The 19,614-nt window shown below is 37.9% G+C and overlaps 2 protein-coding genes across 2 annotated transcripts in view; both read left to right on the plus strand.

Annotated features, from left to right (window-relative positions):
- HESX1 (HESX homeobox 1) overlaps window positions 1-1,469 on the plus strand; it is a 41,548-nt gene extending 40,079 nt beyond the window's left edge. The window contains exon 8 of the mRNA XM_041425703.1: window positions 1,408-1,469. The gene's annotated coding sequence lies outside the window, so the exon portion shown is untranslated. The remainder of the gene's footprint in view (window positions 1-1,407) is intronic.
- IL17RD (interleukin 17 receptor D) overlaps window positions 1-19,246 on the plus strand; it is a 43,811-nt gene extending 24,565 nt beyond the window's left edge. Inside the window, exons 3-13 of the mRNA XM_041425704.1 lie at window positions 1,408-1,533; window positions 3,355-3,473; window positions 4,137-4,257; window positions 5,294-5,338; window positions 5,433-5,584; window positions 5,962-6,027; window positions 6,884-6,938; window positions 7,896-8,006; window positions 9,665-9,849; window positions 12,698-13,634; window positions 16,004-19,246. Coding sequence (XP_041281638.1) covers window positions 1,408-1,533; window positions 3,355-3,473; window positions 4,137-4,257; window positions 5,294-5,338; window positions 5,433-5,584; window positions 5,962-6,027; window positions 6,884-6,938; window positions 7,896-8,006; window positions 9,665-9,849; window positions 12,698-13,634; window positions 16,004-16,119 — 2,033 coding nt within the window. The 3' untranslated portion in view covers window positions 16,120-19,246. The remainder of the gene's footprint in view (window positions 1-1,407; window positions 1,534-3,354; window positions 3,474-4,136; window positions 4,258-5,293; window positions 5,339-5,432; window positions 5,585-5,961; window positions 6,028-6,883; window positions 6,939-7,895; window positions 8,007-9,664; window positions 9,850-12,697; window positions 13,635-16,003) is intronic.
- Window positions 19,247-19,614: the final 368 nt, after the last annotated feature.

The raw sequence follows: 19,614 nt of genomic DNA on the forward strand, positions 1-19,614 counted from the left end.
TTGGCAAATTGTCATTTGACCATAAAATTCTGGTAACCAGGATCCAAAAACTTGGGCTTGCTATTAATTAGATCCAGACCTAGCAAAAACCAGTTACTTCAAACTTTCCATTGAAAGAGATCCTCTATCCTCCTCAGAGGAAGTTCATGCTGTCACTGAGTTCACTCATAGCAACTGAGCTCTACAAACAGTGCAGTCAGCACCAAACCCAGCTTTGGTAAAGGGCAGTGTTGTAGAGTGTTCTAATGTCTGTGAAAGTTAGAGAAAAGACCCCTTGCCATGGTCATTCACAGTAAAAACCCATTTTCTAAGTCTCCTTTACAGCTAATATTTTTTCTTTCCTTGCCTTTAAGATCACACCTCTGAATTAAATTCAAATTTCCTGTACTGGCGTATCATAGCACTTGATTTTTCATGTTTCTTTTCTACAAGCTCTCTGCACATGAACATATAGCATATAAATTATCTCTTTTTTTTTTTTAATTAATCATCAGTCAGTAATATACAATCTACTGATCCATTTCTTCTGAATTTTGTTAGTTTCACTAGTTCAGAAACAGAATGTTTGTTTATGCACACCCATCTTCATGTATACTGGTGAATTCCCTGCCTGCAATACTTCTCTTCCTGCCACAAAATATGAGCCTAAATATTGTAAAGCTTTAAAAGTAACAAAATCTGGGGTTGTTTTCTTCTTTTAAAAAAAACAAATTCAACAACAAACTCAGGAGTCTTTTGTTTATATTTTGTTTTCTTGATTAAAGCTAAAGCTGTGGCACTGTAATTTTAGGGTACACTGTAATTTGTGAGGATAGCAAGACAAAAGCAGTCCTGAGTGAAGCCAGCGGCAGTTAAGTGGTCTGTAGGGATGTGGCTGCAGGATGGAAGGCAGAGAGGAGATGGGTTTAAGCAGCAGGTTCTTTGTGGTCAGGATCAAGCAGTATCATGGTTAAAAGCACTTCTTGAGCAGTTCTCAAGCTTCACATGGTTTATTGTTCTCATATGGGCCTGATCATTGACCAGCATTCTCTTGCTTGGAGCACTGTACATGAACAAAATTAATGTCAGTCTTCATATTGTTTTGAACAGCTACAGGGAGAAGTTGTTCTCTTTTGGGAGTCCCAGTACACATGATGGGGGGACAGGTTACACTGGTGATATGAACTGGTAATATCCTTGGCAGTCCTGTGAACTGTGGGTTGGCAACCAGTGAAAGGGTTGTGCTCAATGATTTGTGAACTTTTGTGGGCTTTTGGGTCTTGAGACAAAATCATCTAGATTTGCTGTGTAGTCCTTATAGAAAATACTTCACTGGTACTTTTACTTTGTTCAGTCTTGAAGACATGTTAGGGAATCTATGTCAGCTAGAATGTTTTTCTTAAAGTGTTTATTTGTCCATATTTTTAGACTGCACTCCTTACCTGAGTTCAGTGGGAAGACATGTGATTGGAGATGTGCAGAACATCACTATCAGTCAGTTTGCATGCCAGGAACAGGTGGCTGTGATGATCCTTTGGACAGCAAATGCCATTGGTAAGTTATAGCAGGAAATGGACTCATTGATCATGGGTTTGGTAATAACTTTGTGCTCATAGGTATTAAGTCAAATAATTAAATTATGCTTGGAATCATTGCATACTGCCTACAAAGAAAGGAATTCTTAACACCTTTGCAAAGCCTGCTATCTTTCTGGCTTGCTTCAAGAACATTCTTAAAACTAGGATGTTCTCTGCAGTCATACATTGCTTTTTAATGTCCCAGTTTAGTGAATTCCTACTCTTCAGAACTGTGCAACTGTCCCTGGTTTCATTTTCTGCCCTAAGGCTTTGGTGCATTTCAGTGGCATTGATTGAGTTTAGTTCCTGATACACTTAAGGGTGCTTTAAGATGCAGATTGTCTTACAGGTGGAAAACATTACCTAATCACAGCTATACAGACTTCAATGTGTTTCCTTGCCAGGCCTGGTGATTAAGAGTATTCCGCAATTACTCCACTGGAAGTACCTTGTTGCCCACTAGAGCAGTGGTGTCCCAAACTGAGGATGTGCAGAAATCCTTTTTCACTGAGAAACTTATTTCTGGGCTTTAAAAGAATATGTGAAAATTCCACTGAATTCTGCAGAACTGTGCAGTTGAAGGCATTTGGTAATGCTCAGCTGCAGACTGGATGAATCAAACATCCATGGGAAACAAAGCCTGGTGTTCTTCCTTGTGATCACCAGAGATAAATCCTTTGGACAGGTTGAGGACAGAACTGCTGTTCAGGCATCTTGGGTAACATGGGAACTGGGCACTTTCAGGATCTTTGTGTAAGGACAAATACTGCTTTTGTTCCCTGAATGCTAAGAACACGTTTGGCAATGCTTTATCTTCTACAAAATTATAAAACATTAATCAAAACACACAAACCCATGAAAACTAGTGAACCAGAGGAGGTGGTGGAAAATGATACATTTGGGATTTTATTTTTTGGGTTGACAAGCATAGCATAAACTGAAATGAGTCCATTTTGATTTATGTAACATTTAGCTTACAAAAGCTGTGTTTTTGTCATTGATCAATATGTGTAATGCTGTTGAAGGGATGCAGTTAGATCGAGTAGGGAGAGATAAAGAGCAGTGCAGTGCCTTTGATACCTGAGCCACACAACTGTCACAGCGTAACACTGGCATTTTCCTGGGATATTCACATCACTGTGACTCAGTTTAGTCATATCATGAAGTAATTCTGTGATGAGAACATTGTGAAGACACTGTGCTAAGTTGTAGTAAGAGTAACTTGAACAAAATGGGTGTAGTTCTGGCAGCAGTTATGAATAACTGGAAGTATACATGCACTGGAATAAATTCCATTCCATTTAAGTAAAGTTTTCTGTTAGCCCTTGCTGTAGTAGAGCTAAAGAAGTTGTAACAATTGTTACCATTTTAATCTGGTAGTGTCAGAGATTATGGTATAATTTATAAAATACTATTTCTATAATTTGCCAGCAAAATGTTATATTTGCTTGTTAAAATGGAAATGTGAAGTTACGATGAAGTATTTTTGAAGGTGAAGAAGGTACTGATAATTTACATTGCAGTGGTAATTTGGAAGCCCCTGATGAGACATGGGCCCCTCTGTTCCAAACTTTACACAACTATGCAGCAATTGTAGCCCTTACCAAAGACTGAATTCTAGATAGGCAAGATGGAATATGCAGAACTGACATACAGCAACAGGTATTAAATACAAGTATTTCGTATTACTGATAAGTTTTATTCTTAAAGACAAATGAAATATATTCAAATTACATAAAATACCACACTGTGCATTTTGAAATATTAATCTCCTGTTTAAATGCCCTGCTGTTTGTAGGGATTGAGTACCTGAAGGGATTTCGAGTAATACTTGAGGAGTTGAAATCAGAGGGAAGACAATGCCAGCAGATGGTTTTAAAAGATCCAAAGCAGCTCAGCCCCAGTTTTAAACGAACAGTAAGTGCTTTGTTTCAAGAAAAGTTTCAGTGTTGTTTGACTGTGGGTAGTCTTGAAGCTGTTTATCATGCTAAAATGGTTTGAGTCATTAAAGGTCATCCAGTTCCAGCCCCCTGCCATGGGCAGGGACACCTCCCACTGTCCCAGGTTGCTCCAAGCCCCATCCAGCCTGGCCTGGAGCACTTGGAGGGATGGGGCATTCACAGCTTCTCTGGGCAACCTGTGCCAGGGCCTCACTTGCTTCACACTGAGGAATTTCTTCCCAATATCTAATCTAACCCTTCCCTCTTTCAGTTTGAAGCCATTCCCTCTTGTCCTATTGCTCCATGCCCTTGTAAAAGAGTTGGTTGGTTCCCAAAAGTATTATTGGTGAAATTAATGACATTTGTTGTTTTAGAGACAGATCTTTTCCCTTTTGATAGAAACTTTCCTGAAGTTGGAAACTATCATTTTGGTGACTAGAGTACAAATGCACATCTGTAATAGTCTACATCCAGCTAAGGGTTGTGATTCCTCATGTCAGTTTGGAATAGAGGGGTATAGAAAGGCTTCTTAATATATTAATTTCAGCCTTTGATTACAAAATTGTGGGCTTGTTTTGAAAAATACTTTCAGCTATGATTGTTGATTTTAAACTATGTTCCAATCTTGTCTTTTTTGTAGGGAATGGAATCCCAGCCCTTTGTAAACTTGAAGTTTGAAACAGATTACTTTGTAAAGATTGTTCCTTTTCCTTCCATTAAAAATGAAAGTAATTATCACCCATTTTTCTTCCGAACTAGATGTAAGTATTGCATGTGATATGGTGTTGCATGTACTGTAGTACTGCATTTTGTGTAGTATTGCCTGTCATCTCTTCAGTGGGCCTCTCTCCCCTCAATGTTTTGGTTTTCCCAGGAAAGGATTGTAGTGGGTGATGGTGTTGGTTGAGTCTGGGTTAAGTAGTTACTTACACTGTTGTGGAAGGAAGATCTGGGTGTTAAGCAGAAAGAATTTGCATGCCATAGATAAATCTGTGGTGTGTGGTCATAAGTGTTAGGCAGCAACCAGAAGAAAGTCTCAGGTAGGCCTGAGATTATCTCAGGTTTGCCTGGAGAAGGATCATTCCTGTGGTTCTCAGTTAACTCTTGAAGATGGTTTGCTCCTCTCTGGACATTGTGAAGAAGGGCAGGTTGTTTTTTGCCTTTGAGATTACAATTTAAGAACAGTTATCTAAAGACACATATAGAGGAGTACATCTACAATTAGATAGCAGCACATCAAGTTGAATTTCTGCAATTACTTAGCAATTCTCATTGGAGGTGGAGACAAGAAATCTGAATAAGCTCCTCAGTGCTCACACAGTATGGTGAGAAACTGCAAGTGCCCTTTAAGGTGAGCTGTTGATATTTGTCCTGCTAAGAGCTTTTTTCCCTATAAAATTTGCTTAAGGTATTTTCAAGTCTGCCTGTTAACACAGACTGCTGTACCATTGGAGTAGTGCTCAGCATACTTACTTATTCTGAGTAAATATATTTAAGACTAGTTTTAACTTCCTCTCCTGAAGTGCTGTGCCTGGTGTTATCCCTTTTGTCTCACTAAGAAATGTGATATTCAAATTAATGGATCTCTGTTTCTCATATAAAGATGAGAAGTGACTTGAAATCATAACAAAGGAGTTAAGTTTGCAAAATGCATTTAGTCCAGGCATATTAGAGTCTGAGAAAGAAGTGAAGGTATTAAAAATTATGAAGTCCCTACTTTGGCCCTTGTTCTTTTTCTGCCTAAATAGCATAGCAGTTTGATACTGTATAATTAATATTTTTTCTCTGTATTTGTAGCATGTGAGTTGTTGCTACAGCCAGAAAACCTTGTCTGCAAACCTTGTAAGTAAAATGCAATATTTCTATATATTAATCTTAGAAAAAGTTTGTGTACTTGGAGAGTCATTTTGCAATTCATGAATATCTTCTCTGACAGACTGGAAGCCAAGGAATGTGAATGTTACCCAGCAAGGTTTTAACATGCAAGTGTCCTTTGATCATGCACCTCACAACTTTGGGTTTAGGTACTACTTTCTTCACTACAAACTGAAGCATGAAGGACTGTTTAAGCAAAAGACCTGCAGACAGGTACGTGGCTGAGTTTTGCAGCTCTTAAAAGCACAAAACCTATTAACATGAGGTGTTCAAAGGTCTTACAGAAACTTTAAAAACTTAATATAAAATAGTGTCAGTTTTAAAATTGTAAAGAGAGCTATTTGTGTAAATAACAGCTGTGCTGTGGTAGCACTCATCAGTCAAAGCCAGGCTTGGGGACTCCATTGGACCTGGATAACACAAGTCATTTCTGCAGGCAAACAATTGCATAAGTGAATGTGCAGACTTAGTTCTGCTGGTCTGAGGTGTGTTAATACAAGAGTGCTCTGCCTATTTCTAAATCAATGTGAATTCTTTATTAGGTTTTCAAAGTATGTGAATTGCTTGCAAAGTATTCTTTCTTTATGTAGGAGCAGAACACAGACACCACAAGTTGTGTTCTTCAGAACGTGTCTCCAGGGGATTATATCATTGAGGTAACATTTCTAAACAGTCTTCTGTACAGCACCTAAGTGAATATGTTGATGGGAAAATGGAGTAAAATTAAAATATTTCAAATCACACTGGTGGAATTGAACTCCAAGTATCCCTATTGAAGTAACTTGGGCAAGGAAGTTTTCTAGAATGATGCCTTTTTTGGGCTTAGCTAGAAACAGAGGCCAGACAATCTTAGAGGAAAAAAAAAGCAGAGATATTTAATGAGGAGCCTTCTGGTGTATTAAGGGTGGATGAACCCACCCTAGGGGGCTACATCCAAAATGGATGATGGTCAGGAGATTTTCAGATATAAGTTTGGTCCATTTACATATCAGGGGTTAATCCTGCAATTACAGCTCCAGGTAATGAAGTCAAATTCCCCCAGTTTGCTCCCCCCCAATCCACTTTTGTTTATACTTTTCAGGGCCTGAGGCTGTAGGGTATCCTTGGATCAAGGGCCCAGAGGGATTGTTGTGTCTAACCAAAATGTGAGGACAGTTAACTAGCACTTTATGTGGAGTTTAGAGATATTAATGTGCTACAGGATGAATACATAAAAATACAAAGGCTAGAATCTTAAGGCATCAGAATGTTCTTGATCTTTGCATAGCTTTGCTTCCACGAGTGCACAGCACTTTGTGCCTTAAACTGAAGTTGTGGGCCTGCATATTTCTGGACTTTGATTTTTATTTTTTTAATTGGAATTCTCTTTCTTCGTCAATTTTTATTATACTAGTTTGTGCTGCTCTTTAGTTTTAACTATTTGAATAGAAACTTTCTTCACATTTGGTCATAAAAGCTGTTACAGTTATTTTCATATTGCAGAAAATAAAATTAATCTTTTACTTTTCCAAGCTGGTTGATGACACTAATACAACAAGGAAAACAATGCACTATGCACTAAAACCAGGTATGAATTCTGTTTTTTAAACACTATACTATATTTACTGTATTAATTTAGATTCAGTTTTAATTATGTTGGAAATAAAACTCCATTTGACCTTTGTTTGTTTGCCATAATCTAGACTATTGAGAGAATTGTGCTGTGCTTTTTTGACTTAATGAAAAAAGAGTAGAGATGCACACTTGGGCATACACATGTACATCTCTGTGCATTTATACTTAGTGGAGTTTAGATCAATCCATCGTTGGAAATCTTTGTGGGAAAGTGCCTTTTGTTGTATATGTGGATATGAGGAATGATAACCTGAATTGCATACGACAGAGAGTGCAGGAGTGTGGAAATACTGCAATGAAAGTAAAAATGAAAAAAAAGAAAATGAAAGCCTGAAGCCATCACCTGTGTCCTTCAGCCCTGGTACCAAAGCCAGCGGTCTGGAGAAGCTGTCAGGTGAATGCTTCACATGCCTATGCATCAGACCTGGTTTTGAGAAGCTAAACAGGGATTTCAGAGGGCAGCTGCAGCCTCAAAACAGCCACAGATGGGGGCAGTGGGTACAATGCACTAAATCCTGGTGCACATTGCTAAGGGGGATCTCTGCAGGAAGGCAGTTCTTTCTGAGGGGCAAGTTCAGCACCCTGGAACCAAAACATGTCAGGTCCAAATGACCACTGCGGATCTCATCCAAACTATTTGCCACAGGGCTGTTCTCCTGGGGCTGGTGTGAGTTGCAGCTCTTGTTACTTATGAGAGTCACTCTGATGCTGTGGCAGTGGGGCAGCCACCATAAAACCTGATTGAAATGGAGCAGAACATGATATTTGAGCATATTTGATAAACTGTATCTTGGATAATTACCTGATAATGGATTGCTGCAGCAGTTTTGCATTCCCAGTGTGAAGATCTGTTCAGATAATTGTAATGCAGCTCATTTGCATGTGGCTAATTGTGCTTTGTTTTTCCAAGTGCACTCCCCGTGGGCTGGCCCCATCAGGGCCATTGCCATCACAGTCCCTTTGGTTGTCATCTCTGCCTTTGCCACGCTTTTCACTGTGATGTGCCGCAAGAAACAGCAAGGTAGGAGGCTTCACTCAGTGCAGTGCCACTTAAAGATGTGCTATTGCAGCCAAAACACTCTTCATTGATAGGCTGACTCCAGAAATGCCTTTATCTGAAAAGCTTGCTTTTCTATTTCTCTATCCTTCTTCCCCTCATTTTTTTGTGTGCTGAAACTTGTAGCAAATTCTTAATCAGTGCTTGATGGTAATTGGTTGCCTAGACAGTATTGTATCACAGATCAAGACTTCACTGTAGAAAGGACAGAACAAAAGCAATATTGGAAAATATTTTTATTTCATGTTTCTTTTTCTTTGAGAAAGTACCATGTGACCATGTTGATTACAAACAGATTTGTAAATGGGTATGTTTAAAACATTCCCTTATTTTACTCAGAAATACCTAATTCATATTTATTTTAAATCAGAAGGAAAGTAAAGCCGTGTGATGCCAATACAATTCACAGTGCTGTCTGGAATACTATCTACAGCTGCTATTCCAGATTTGCTCACTTTCCTGGAAGTTGCCTTTACCTTTCATTCTAAGCCATCTTCCTGAATTTACTGTAAGCCCTGCTTGCAGATGTTTTTAGATTCCATTCCTCCTTGCTGACTTCTCCTCTGTATCCAGGAGCTGGCAAGCAACACTTAATACATTTAAATGTTAAAAATACATTGGCTTTTTGTATTGAATTTAAAGAATCATGTGGTTTCATGAATAATGGAAAAAGAGATTACTTCTCCAAACCTCACATATCTGTGTTATCCACCTGAATTTTGGCACTGAGATACACTGCAAGTGCTATATGCCAGCTGGGCTAAATCCTTTTACCTTCTGGTCTTCTGTACTTATCCCCTTTGCTCAGAGCTAGCACAGTTCCAGCAAAAAACCCAGACAAATCACTGAGGATTTGTCTACGGAGAGAGTTGTTCCAGAATAGTTATTCCTGATGAATTGTTCTGAATTGAATCCCTAGATGGATATTTGTATTTTGAAATACTCATACTTTATTCCAAATTAGCTTAATCAGCTGTAAAACTAGATTGAATTAGTCTGGCATAAGGCCAGACTTTTATGTTCCAGCATAAAAGGATCTATGCAAGGAAATAAATACTAATAGCTACTTTGGTTTAAATTAATCGTATGTTAATTCAAATTATTGTCAAATTAATGTCCAAACACGGGTGTGTATATATACACTAGAGAAATCTTGTAGGAAATCCTGAAAGGGTCTGTGGACCTGGAGTTTAATATTCTTACCTGGCTTATGTTGTGGTTTGGGTTTTTTTAACAAGAGACTTTGTTAGACAGGAAACTCTTGAAGATGATGAATCTTTCAGGATTATAGTGTTTGAACAGAGATGTGAAGACTGTTGAGATTGAATAAAGATGAAGCAACTTGATTCTATCTATAAAATAAATCTTCCTTGTATTTTCTGAGTTGGGCAGAAATAACTGCACATTTAACTTTGGAAGTGTGTTCCACATGCAGCAAATCTTAAGCTGGATAAACAGAGTGTGTACAACTTTTCTTTTTCAGGATGGAAAGGAGAGGAAAATCTTTAGGAAAAAACCCAAACATTATTGTATGCATTAGTAAAGAGTCTACAAAAGTAAAAAAAAACCTCAAAACAAAATCAAGCTTTATAGTGTGAAATCTCTTTTCTCTTGCACTTTAGAAAATATATATTCCCATCTAGATGAGGAGAGCTCAGAATCTTCAGCATATGCTGCAGGTCTCCATGTGGAAAGACTTCGACCCCGGCCAAAAGTGTTCATCTGCTATTCCAGTAAAGACTGCCAGAAACACATTAATGTCATCCAGTGCTTTGCTTATTTTCTTCAGGACTTTTGTGGCTGTGAGGTAAACTTAACATTTCATATGTAAACAACTTTTCCTTAATTGAAACAGCACTCCCAAAATTCTGTGCTTGAAAAGTAGGTATTTCAGTAACTCCTTTCTACAGAGATGACTTTTGTTATTTTTCTAAATTTAGGTTGTATGAATTTTCTTTACTTGGGGAAATGAACAGGTCTTATCCAGTGTAAAAAAACCAAAACAACCCAAACCAACAGAATAGTGGAAGATCATGATTTCAGGACTTTCATTCAGCCATGTTTAGCTTGTTTTGAATTAAGTGCTTTTTCTTTTCAGTAGGTCTTACATCTTTATAGTCAGCAGCAAAAGGTATTGTTGTCTACCTGACATACTTTGGTATTCCTAAAGTGCGTTTTGTACTGTAATTTAAAAGAAGTTGAATCTATCAAGACTTCTACTCATAGAGCAAAAACTGCATTATTAGGATTACGTGTTGACAGCATGTACTTACTAATTGATTTTTTTTTTTTTGCTTTCTTTGTGTTCCATTAATACTGTGAAATCAGCAGCTATTTTTTTTTTCTTGTTTTTGTTTGAATGTTATGAGAGAGACATTTGAATTGCTACTTTGAATGAGCAGGCTTAGAATCTCATACTGCTGTCAGAAATGGAATCAATATGTGACCAGTTTTTCACTTTTCAGCTGGAAAAAGGCAGGACAGTTGCTGATCTCTTTGTCCTGCATTTTCCCCCCAGCCCCAGGATATGACTGGGATGAGCTGGAGCTGGGTTTCATTACAGCAACTCTGCTCTCTGGTGACCAAACACAGCAACACAGCTGAGACCTCGTGTGTTTGCTGGGGATGGTCACAGCTTTTTCATCTGCTTAAAATAGTTTAGCATAAACTCTTTTATAACTAACTTAGTGGAAACCCCTTTTAGAGATGTACTTTAGCCCTACCACACTGCTCCTCTTTGGAATAGTGCTGAGATGAGCTCTTACTGCTCTAACCATGGAATATATGGTTTCAGGCAGCATACAAAATTTATATAACAAAATATTGATGGAACCTCTGTACAAAAATAATACATGTTGTTATTAAAGCTGTGGAGCTTAATATAAAAAAATGATGCTTAATGCATAACAGAAGAGTTGCACAAGTATTTTTCATATGGAATTGGAATGTTTTCTCAAAGGATAAAAACAGTGGCATTTAATAGTAATTTAAAATAATAGCTTGTCCATAATAAAAATCCTTTCTCACAGGTAGCAGGCCACACAGGATTTTGAAGAACAGAACCAAAACCAGACACTAAACTACCTGCATCTCCCAAGCAGCACTAAAATGACCTCTCTTCCCCATGCACAGGCTAGAGGTGTCTGTTTGGAAGGAGCTGACCATGATCTTCCAGTCCAACTGAGCAGCACTTCAGGCAGGATCACTTTCTTCCTGTAGCCAACTGTGTGGCAGCAGTTTTCAGGAGTTCTTGTGTTCTGGGCATCCACCACTCTGTCTTCTGACAGGGCAAAGTTTTCCACTCTGCTGTGGGTGATTCCTCTTTGGAATAGTGCTGAGATGAGCTCTTACTGCTCTAACCATGGAATATATGGTTTCAGGCAGCATACAAAATTTATATAACAAAATATTGATGGAACCTCTGTACAAAAATAATACATGTTGTTATTAAAGCTGTGGAGCTTAATATAAAAAGTGATGCTTAATGCATAACAGAAGAGTTGCACAAGTATTTTTCATATGGAATTGGAATGTTTTCTCAAAGGATAAAAACAGTGGCATTTAATAGTAATTTAAAATAATAGCTTGTCCATAATAAAAATCCTTTCTCACAGGTAGCAGGCCACACAGGATTTTGAAGAACAGAACCAAAACCAGACACTAAACTACCTGCATCTCCCAAGCAGCAGTAAAATGACCTCTCTTCCCCATGCACAGGCTAGAGCTGTTTGGAAGGAGCTGACAATGATCTTCCAGTCCAACTGAGCAGCACTTCAGGCAGGATCACTTTCTTCCTGTAGCCAACTGTGTGGCAGCAGTTTTCAGGAGTTCTTGTGTTCTGGGCATCCACCACTCTGTCTTCTGACAGGGCAAAGTTTTCCACTCTGCTGCGGGTGACACAGCAGAGCAAAAATTGTTGTTCTCTGGAAAAATGCTTCGAAGAAGATTTTATAAGTGGTTTTGATGTGTGTCTGTTATGCAAGTTTTTACATCTGTTTTTTCTCTTATCCTACTACTCATTCCTCCTGTGAGATGAAGCATTGTGTCCCTCATCTTGGTGTACACAAGCATTTCAGATCATGTAGAATGGTCAGAAAGCTTTACAAAGTACAAAATAAAATAACTCCTAGAATAAAATTTTCAGAGCTTTCTCATCAGATAAAATTGCAGTTGTTTTACATCCTAACTGGAAGATCTTGATATTATTGGCATTAATTATGTTTCTATCTAGATATGGAAGTTCTTGGCATCACACTTCATTAATATGCGAGGATGATAAGTGAATGTGGCACTTAGGGGCACAGTTTAGTGGTAGATTTGGCAGGGCTGGGTGAATGGTTGGGCTTGACCTTAAAGGTCTTGTTCAATCTAAGCAATCCTGTGATCCTGTTACTTCCATTACATTCAGCACATTGTGGACCCAGACATACAATGCTAAATTGTTTGAGGCAAGCACAATTGTTTATTGTAGATTGATGATACCAAACTTGATTACATAAGTTAACTGTAATTTACTTCATCCAGCCACATCTTCTATGTTCTTTTTATTTCCCAAGAAATATTGCCATGTATCAAATCCATAGTGGTTTTCTTTCAAGGAACTACTTGGGTTTATATACATAAAACTTAACCAGATCATTTTTTCCTTTTTCTAGGTGGCTTTAGATTTGTGGGAAGATCTGAAAAACTGTAAAGAAGATCAGAAGGAGTGGCTTATTAAAAAAATTAATGAGTCACAGTTTATCATCATTGTGTGTTCCAAAGGAATGAAATACTTTGTTGAAAAAAAGAACTGGAAGCACAGAGGAGTAACCAAAGATGCAGGAAAAGGAGAACCCTTTCTCTTTGCTGTGCTGACTGTTGCAGAGAAGCTTCGTCAGGCAAAGCAGAATTCAGCTGACCTCTGCAAGTTCATTGCAGTCTACTTTGACTACTCCTGTGAGGGAGACATCCCTGCTATTCTGGATCTGAGCACAAAGTACAAACTCATGGACAATCTCCCCCAGCTCTATTCACACTTACACTCCAGAGATCTTAGTGCACAAGATTCAGAGGTGTTTCCTGTTAACATCAGTAAAAGGAATTATTTCAGGAGCAAATCTGGGAGGTCCCTTTATGTTGCTATTTGCAACATGCATCAGTTCATTGATCAGGAACCAGACTGGTTTGAGAAACAATTCATTCCCTTCCCTCCACCTTCTTTACACTACTCAGAGCCTGTCATGGAAAAATTTGATTCAGGCTTGGTTTTAAATGACTTGGTGAATAAGCAGGTGATGGATGGTGATTTTTACCTGAAAACAGATCTAAACATTTCAGTGGGAAATTCAGACTCTCACTGTATAATTCAGCACTTAAACCTTGGAGAAGATCTAGAAACTCAGGACATTCACGGTGGTGGCAGCTCTGTCCTTCAGCCATTGTTACATGTTGTTAAAGCTTCAAATCTGAAAGACATGCCTCGAGATTCTGGAATCTATGATTCATCTGTCCCTTCATCTGAATTATCTTTACCTTTAATGGAAGGACTATTGACAGACCAAATGGAAACATCTTCCATTACAGGAAGTGTTTCTTCATCATCAGGTTTAGGTAAGATTCAGCAGTGTATCAAAATTAACATTCAGTTACTGTACATATTTCTGCCATCTCCAAATAGGTAAGAAAATATGTGAGGAGCCATATAAAAGGCTGCAGAGAAAGGTAAACATTGTATAAAGATAGTAAAAATAAACACAAAATTAAAAACATCACAAAATTAAAAACATTTGAAAATATAAAATAAAAATAAAAATAATACATAAAATAATAATATATAAAATAAAATAGAATATAAAAATAAAAATAGAGTAACTTTGGAAAAATTATTTTTTTTCTAAACTTACAGTGCGTGGAGGAAATTCAGCTAGGTAAGATTTCACTAAAATTCTATTAATAAGTCACTGCTCATTAATTGACCTATTCTTGGAGAGATAGCTTCTTCCTTCCAGGGACTCCTTGGCAGCTGGGATTTCAGCTGACAGCTGTGTGGTGTAACCAAGAGGGTGATATGGTGAAGCATTCTCACAGACAGCCATAAATCTAAACCTGACATTGCTCCAGCACATACTGGATGCTTTAGGGGTATCATCTGTACTGTGGTTAACTCAGATTTCAGAATGACATCAGGCTTCTCACCAGACACAGGGCTGGGGAATGAACAAATGGCTTTCAATGGAGTAATTTAAATGCTTGGAAGATACTCTCCAGAACAGATACCCAGCTCAGATACCTCCAGCTGAAGGTGTAAATTTTGCCTCAGGCTATATAAAAAAACTGATCTAACCTTACTAGTTACAGGGTATTGAACTGGCATCACAACTGCCTCAGTGTGGAGTGTTCCAGCAATTGTACTGGTATGATAAAAGTGCTCTGCTGAGATTTTCCTTAAGCAGCTACAACAGGTGAATATTGTATCTTGATGGTTGTATGCTGTTCTGCTTTCTGGAATGAGTGTTGACAGTGTGTTAACTAGACTTTTCTGTTGGGTAAATGAACTTTTTATTCTTATTTAGATAATTCATAACTACTGTTTGATGCCAGAATTATCTTGCAGGAAGAGAATACAAATGCTGATTTACAGATATAGCACCTATCAGTTAGATAGTCTATGACACTAAATAGTTAAAAACTGAAAAAAGTTCAGGTGGAAAAAAATACAGATTTACTGTTTTAATTAATTAATTAAGCCACAATTACTCTGTTTTCAGAATTTAAACTATATTTTTTACTTTCCTACCATCTTCTAACTTAGTTTTTTCTCACATTTGTGGGAAAAAGGACAGCTGATCTCTGTAAAGGTTCTAGTGAAAGTAGGATGCTGGTTTAAAATGTATGGGCTCCCTGTAAGAATGCTTTCCCAGTGTCCCCCTCCTGATTGAATGGCTGAGCTGTCAGCTGGGTGTCCCAGCTGCAAGGAGCACAGGAAGAAAGAGGCAGTCTTCCCAGTAATTAATTCTCAAGTCACATACCCCCTTGTTAACATGCTTCAGCTGTAGAGGTTAAACATTAGAGCTCTTGCTGATAGAGCTGGGTCTTAGCACTGATGTTCCAATTTCTCAGGAAACCACAATTTCTGCCATTTTCCCATTTACTGTCCTCATCCAAAAGCACCACCCTGACTGACTCTCCCCCAAACCTCCCTCACTCAAACCACAGTCTTGATGAGGTGCAGGGTACAAAGGAGACAGCACTGACAGAACTGACTCTAAAAGCATCATCTGCCTTTTAGAGGGCAACCCATTACATCTCTTTAGTGTCCCAGACATACAAAACATTTATAGCCCTAATATTTATATGTGTGCTAATGAGAGGAGTAAATAGAATTTTTTAGCTTTTATTGTTCTGAGAGATAGACACATCCAAATTATTGCTCTGAATTCACCCTACATTTAATTTTTTTACTTATTTTACCTGTTACTTGGTCAAAACAGATGTGAATAGCTCTGATAGCATCTCAAAAGATCTTTCCTTTCTTCCTTTAAAGGCCAGTTTTATATAATCTTTTGAATAAAAATCATAAATCACCTAATTTATAATCCTTTCTATCTTTCAGTGCAGTTCCTGAGCAGACTACTGGTCTGCAAAGTAAAGATTCTCAAAGATATCATCATATTTGGCATCCTCAACTGGAGTTCAAACCAGTTTAATTTTGATGAAGTACCAACAACCAAACCTTTCTAGGTCCATTCACTAATAAGGTCTTCCCTAAGAAGTCCTGCCTGGGAATAAAATCAGTATTATACCTCTAGATAATGTTTTGCTGAGCATGATAGTTCAGCCTCAGGAGTGCATGACAAGGTGGTGCAGAGGCATTTCATAAGTTTTCTTGGCATTGTTTCTGAAATACTGAGTACAAAATCACTGTTTCAATGAATGAACTTCACTGTTTGTTTGTTTGTTTTTTTTTTTTCCTTTTATAGGGATTGAAGAACCTCCTGTAATGACTGCTACAAAGTTCTTAGTGCCTGGAATATGTAAAGCAGAACTTCATTGCCACATCCATGCTGATGAACTGCAGGCAATTGCTCCTTTATAATACATTACAACATTGTTATGCATTGCCACTTTATCAACAGCCTCTGTTTGTGCTTTAACTACCACACTGTCTCAGCACCAAATCTACTTGAAGGAACAAACAGCCCCTAAAGAAGATCTGTTATTCCATTTTTTTGTGGCCAGTAAACTTGAATCTGTTGGTATTTTTATAAAAACTCTTCAATGATTTGAAAAATGTAGCATGGAAAAACAGAAGAGCATACATTTAAAATTATTCCTGTTGTAATTTAAAGGTCATTATATCACTCTGTTTACAGTTGCCATAATCAAAATTTACTATTTTTTGCTAGGAATAACTTTGCAATTGGACATAAAATAGCTTGGATCATTAAGCCTTAGTAAATTTTGTAGTCTCCAGCCTCTAGTTTTAAGTGCTGATGTACTTGATGGCAGGAGTGTTGTAGTCAATGAGAACAGGATTTTTTTCAGAAGCAAGATAAAATGCCAAAGGTGAGATCAAGAAATTCTCCATCAGAAGAAATAATTTTCTTTTAGAAATCTTTGAGCTCTCTTCCTCAGCCTCCTTTTCCCAGATGCTGATGTGTCTCAGTGTTTAATTGCAGTGCATGTCTCCCTGCTCTGCATTAATCTCCCGTGTCTCCTCCGCAGTCTGGCTCTGGTGACTCACAAGCAGCACCTTTCTGAGGCTGAGGATCATTGCTGTCATAGACAAAAATACAGGTCCTCCATATGCTGAATGGTACCATGGAAACAAAGCTTCCTCTTTCTTCCTGAAGGGCTAATACAAAGAATAAAGAGATGGGAGAAGGGAGGCCATATCTTATATTGAAGATATTCTAGGTTTGTTCAGCCATGAGAGGAGTATGCTTTATGGGGGTTCATATCACCATTCAAGGATGTGGTGCTACAAAACCACCTGGGCTAAAACAAGCCAAGGCTAGCAGTTAACAGGCAGGAATACTTTGTCTTGAGCCAAGGAGTGAACAGAAGCCAGTGAGTTGTTTTGCAGTTTACACTATTTATCATCACTTAGTGATTAAGACTGTGTGCTGTCACTAGTGTTATATTTAGGAAAAGTGCAAAAACTACCACTGGCCATTTTTATCTGCTGACACAGAGCATGCATGTCCTGTTTCCTGCAGTGACCAGGTGGGTAAATCTTCATCCAAAATGTCCCTCCTGTTTGCCAGAAGCATCTCTGTAACTGCAATTCCAGGCACTATTACAGTAAGCATGGGAGCAGCAAATACTAAAGGACACCTCACCAATGTGCCTTTGCTCATTCTGGTCACAGTCAAATTCTGGCTCATTTAACCTGTATTCACATTCCACTAGCAGGAAGTTACCTTAAAGACAATTAAGGGAGAATTCAAATACCTCAAATATTCTCTTAGTTTTAATAGATGAGAATTAGACATTGTTACCTGTTACATTTTATTATCCATTTTAATAGCATGAGATAGAACTATTAAGTGATGATTTTGGCTGAGTAAAGCTCATGGGTTGTTTTCTGGGGTTGTTTTTGTTTTGTTTTGGGTTTCTTTGTGTCAGTTTATATTTAATCATTGGAATTTCCAAACAAAGGACTCTTGAGATTGTTATCACAGATGGAGTAAGAAAGTGCTGTAACAATTACTTGTGTATAACATTTAATGGCAGAACTCTGACATGCTTTGCAGTTGTAATACAGAATTCTGTGATCATTTGGATCAGCATGTGTTAGATCTGGAGGGCCTTGTCCAGTAATGAAATGTTCCTTATTCTTTCTGCTTTCTGAACTTCAGAGGACACTACCTGGAAAACTTCAAAACTTGTAATATCTAAGTAAGTCTAGGTAATTTTACACACATAGTGAATCATCTGTGCCTTTGATGATTTTTTTAAGGCTGTGCCTTGGGCCTTATTGAAGGCAAAATTCTCCATGTTTTCCCATTTCTTGAAGGTCAGACTAGGCAGAATCATTTAGAGGTAAATGCTCCTCCACTAAATCCAGCTATGAGGGACATGGATTTGGTGCAATTCTTGCTATTTTACTGGAGAAAGGGTTCGGATTGAATAAGCCAAGACAGAAAGGTGACACAACCTCTGTGCTGAAGATCTGTGCATGGAAATGCCAAAGCTGCACAACATGAGAAGAAGGAGGAGGAGGAGGAGGCCATTTCTTAGCAGTGAGCAGGTGAAGGTAATGCTGCTTTCATCCGTGGGAAGTCCCAGCTCACTTAGTGTTACTTAATGCTGGGCTAAAGATTGGGAAGATTTCCTTGTTCCATTAAATACAGTGGCAAAATCAGTATTATGAAATGAAATTAAGTTTTTATTTTGTGCTCTAAGAAAGCTGAGTGTTGAAAAGGGATGAAGGCAGTTGCACAAAGAATTGTCATTAATTTTTTTTTTATTTGTTCAAAATTTGCTGTACAATCTTGCAAAACTTATTTGTTAATTATGCAAAGTCTATGCAGATGACAGTCACATCTAGGGGTAGGAGGGAAGAAAAATTCTTTTATTCCTTCTTAGCTTAAGGTGGAAGCAGCGTATTTTATGTACTCAGAACAAAGACAGTACAATTAAGTGAAAATATAGATTAGGATGGCCCACACCTAAAGTTTACAAAAGTAAGAGAAGTACTACTTAATCTAACTTAGTATAGCTTTTTTACAATGCCACAGTTCCTAAAACAGTTAGATACTGTATGTATTGAGTTGCTGAAAGGACCTTGTATTGAATTGGCAAGAGTTCTTCATGCTGGGAATAGCAGCAAAAATCCTTGTAAAAATTATTTTTTTAAAGATATGTTAACACACATACTAGAGGTTAGCTTAACTGTTTTCAAGCATTAATAATTCTAAACATCATGTTAAATGGTGAAAGGATCCCTTTAATTTCTGCTACACTCAAGTGTGTGGACATTGGATATTTCATAGTGTATTTTCTGGGAGGGTGAAAAGGCATTGGAAAGCTGAAGGCTCAAGATGTGACAGTGTGTTCAGCATTTTGAATGGGAGTATAGTTGTTGCCATAATTTGTACCTGTCCATGGACACATCAACTGTTGAAAATAGACTGCACCTGACATTTTGAGAAATAATGTTTTGTCATACTTTAATTTAGAAGTTAAATACCAAAATAAAATATTTTTGTTCTATTTCATTCATTGGGCTTTCCTTATACTGTTGAAAAGAAATGGCTTAAAAGTGCAGTGGTTTTATCCTGACACTTGGAGTGCAGTTCCACACAACACACAAGCAGCCAGACCTGCTAGCTGCTGTTTGTGCCCTGCAGCTGGGAGGGAGGCAGCTGTTTTGATAGGTGTTTATTATAGTCAAGCACCTCTAAGAAATGTTAACTTCTAAAACTTCTGTATGGGATGGACTGGGTCAGATTTTATTTTTTAATAAAATTGCATTAATATGATTCTGTGATTTTTACCTGTATCTTCCCTGAAGGTCTCCTAGCAGTACATGCTTGTTCTGCATGCCAAGTGAAACCTATCCACATCCACAAAACTGTAATGACCT

Source organism: Onychostruthus taczanowskii, unplaced genomic scaffold (genome assembly GCF_017590055.1).
Source record: "Onychostruthus taczanowskii isolate IOZ18803 unplaced genomic scaffold, ASM1759005v1 scaffold9, whole genome shotgun sequence".
Taxonomy (NCBI): Eukaryota; Metazoa; Chordata; class Aves; order Passeriformes; family Passeridae; genus Onychostruthus; species Onychostruthus taczanowskii.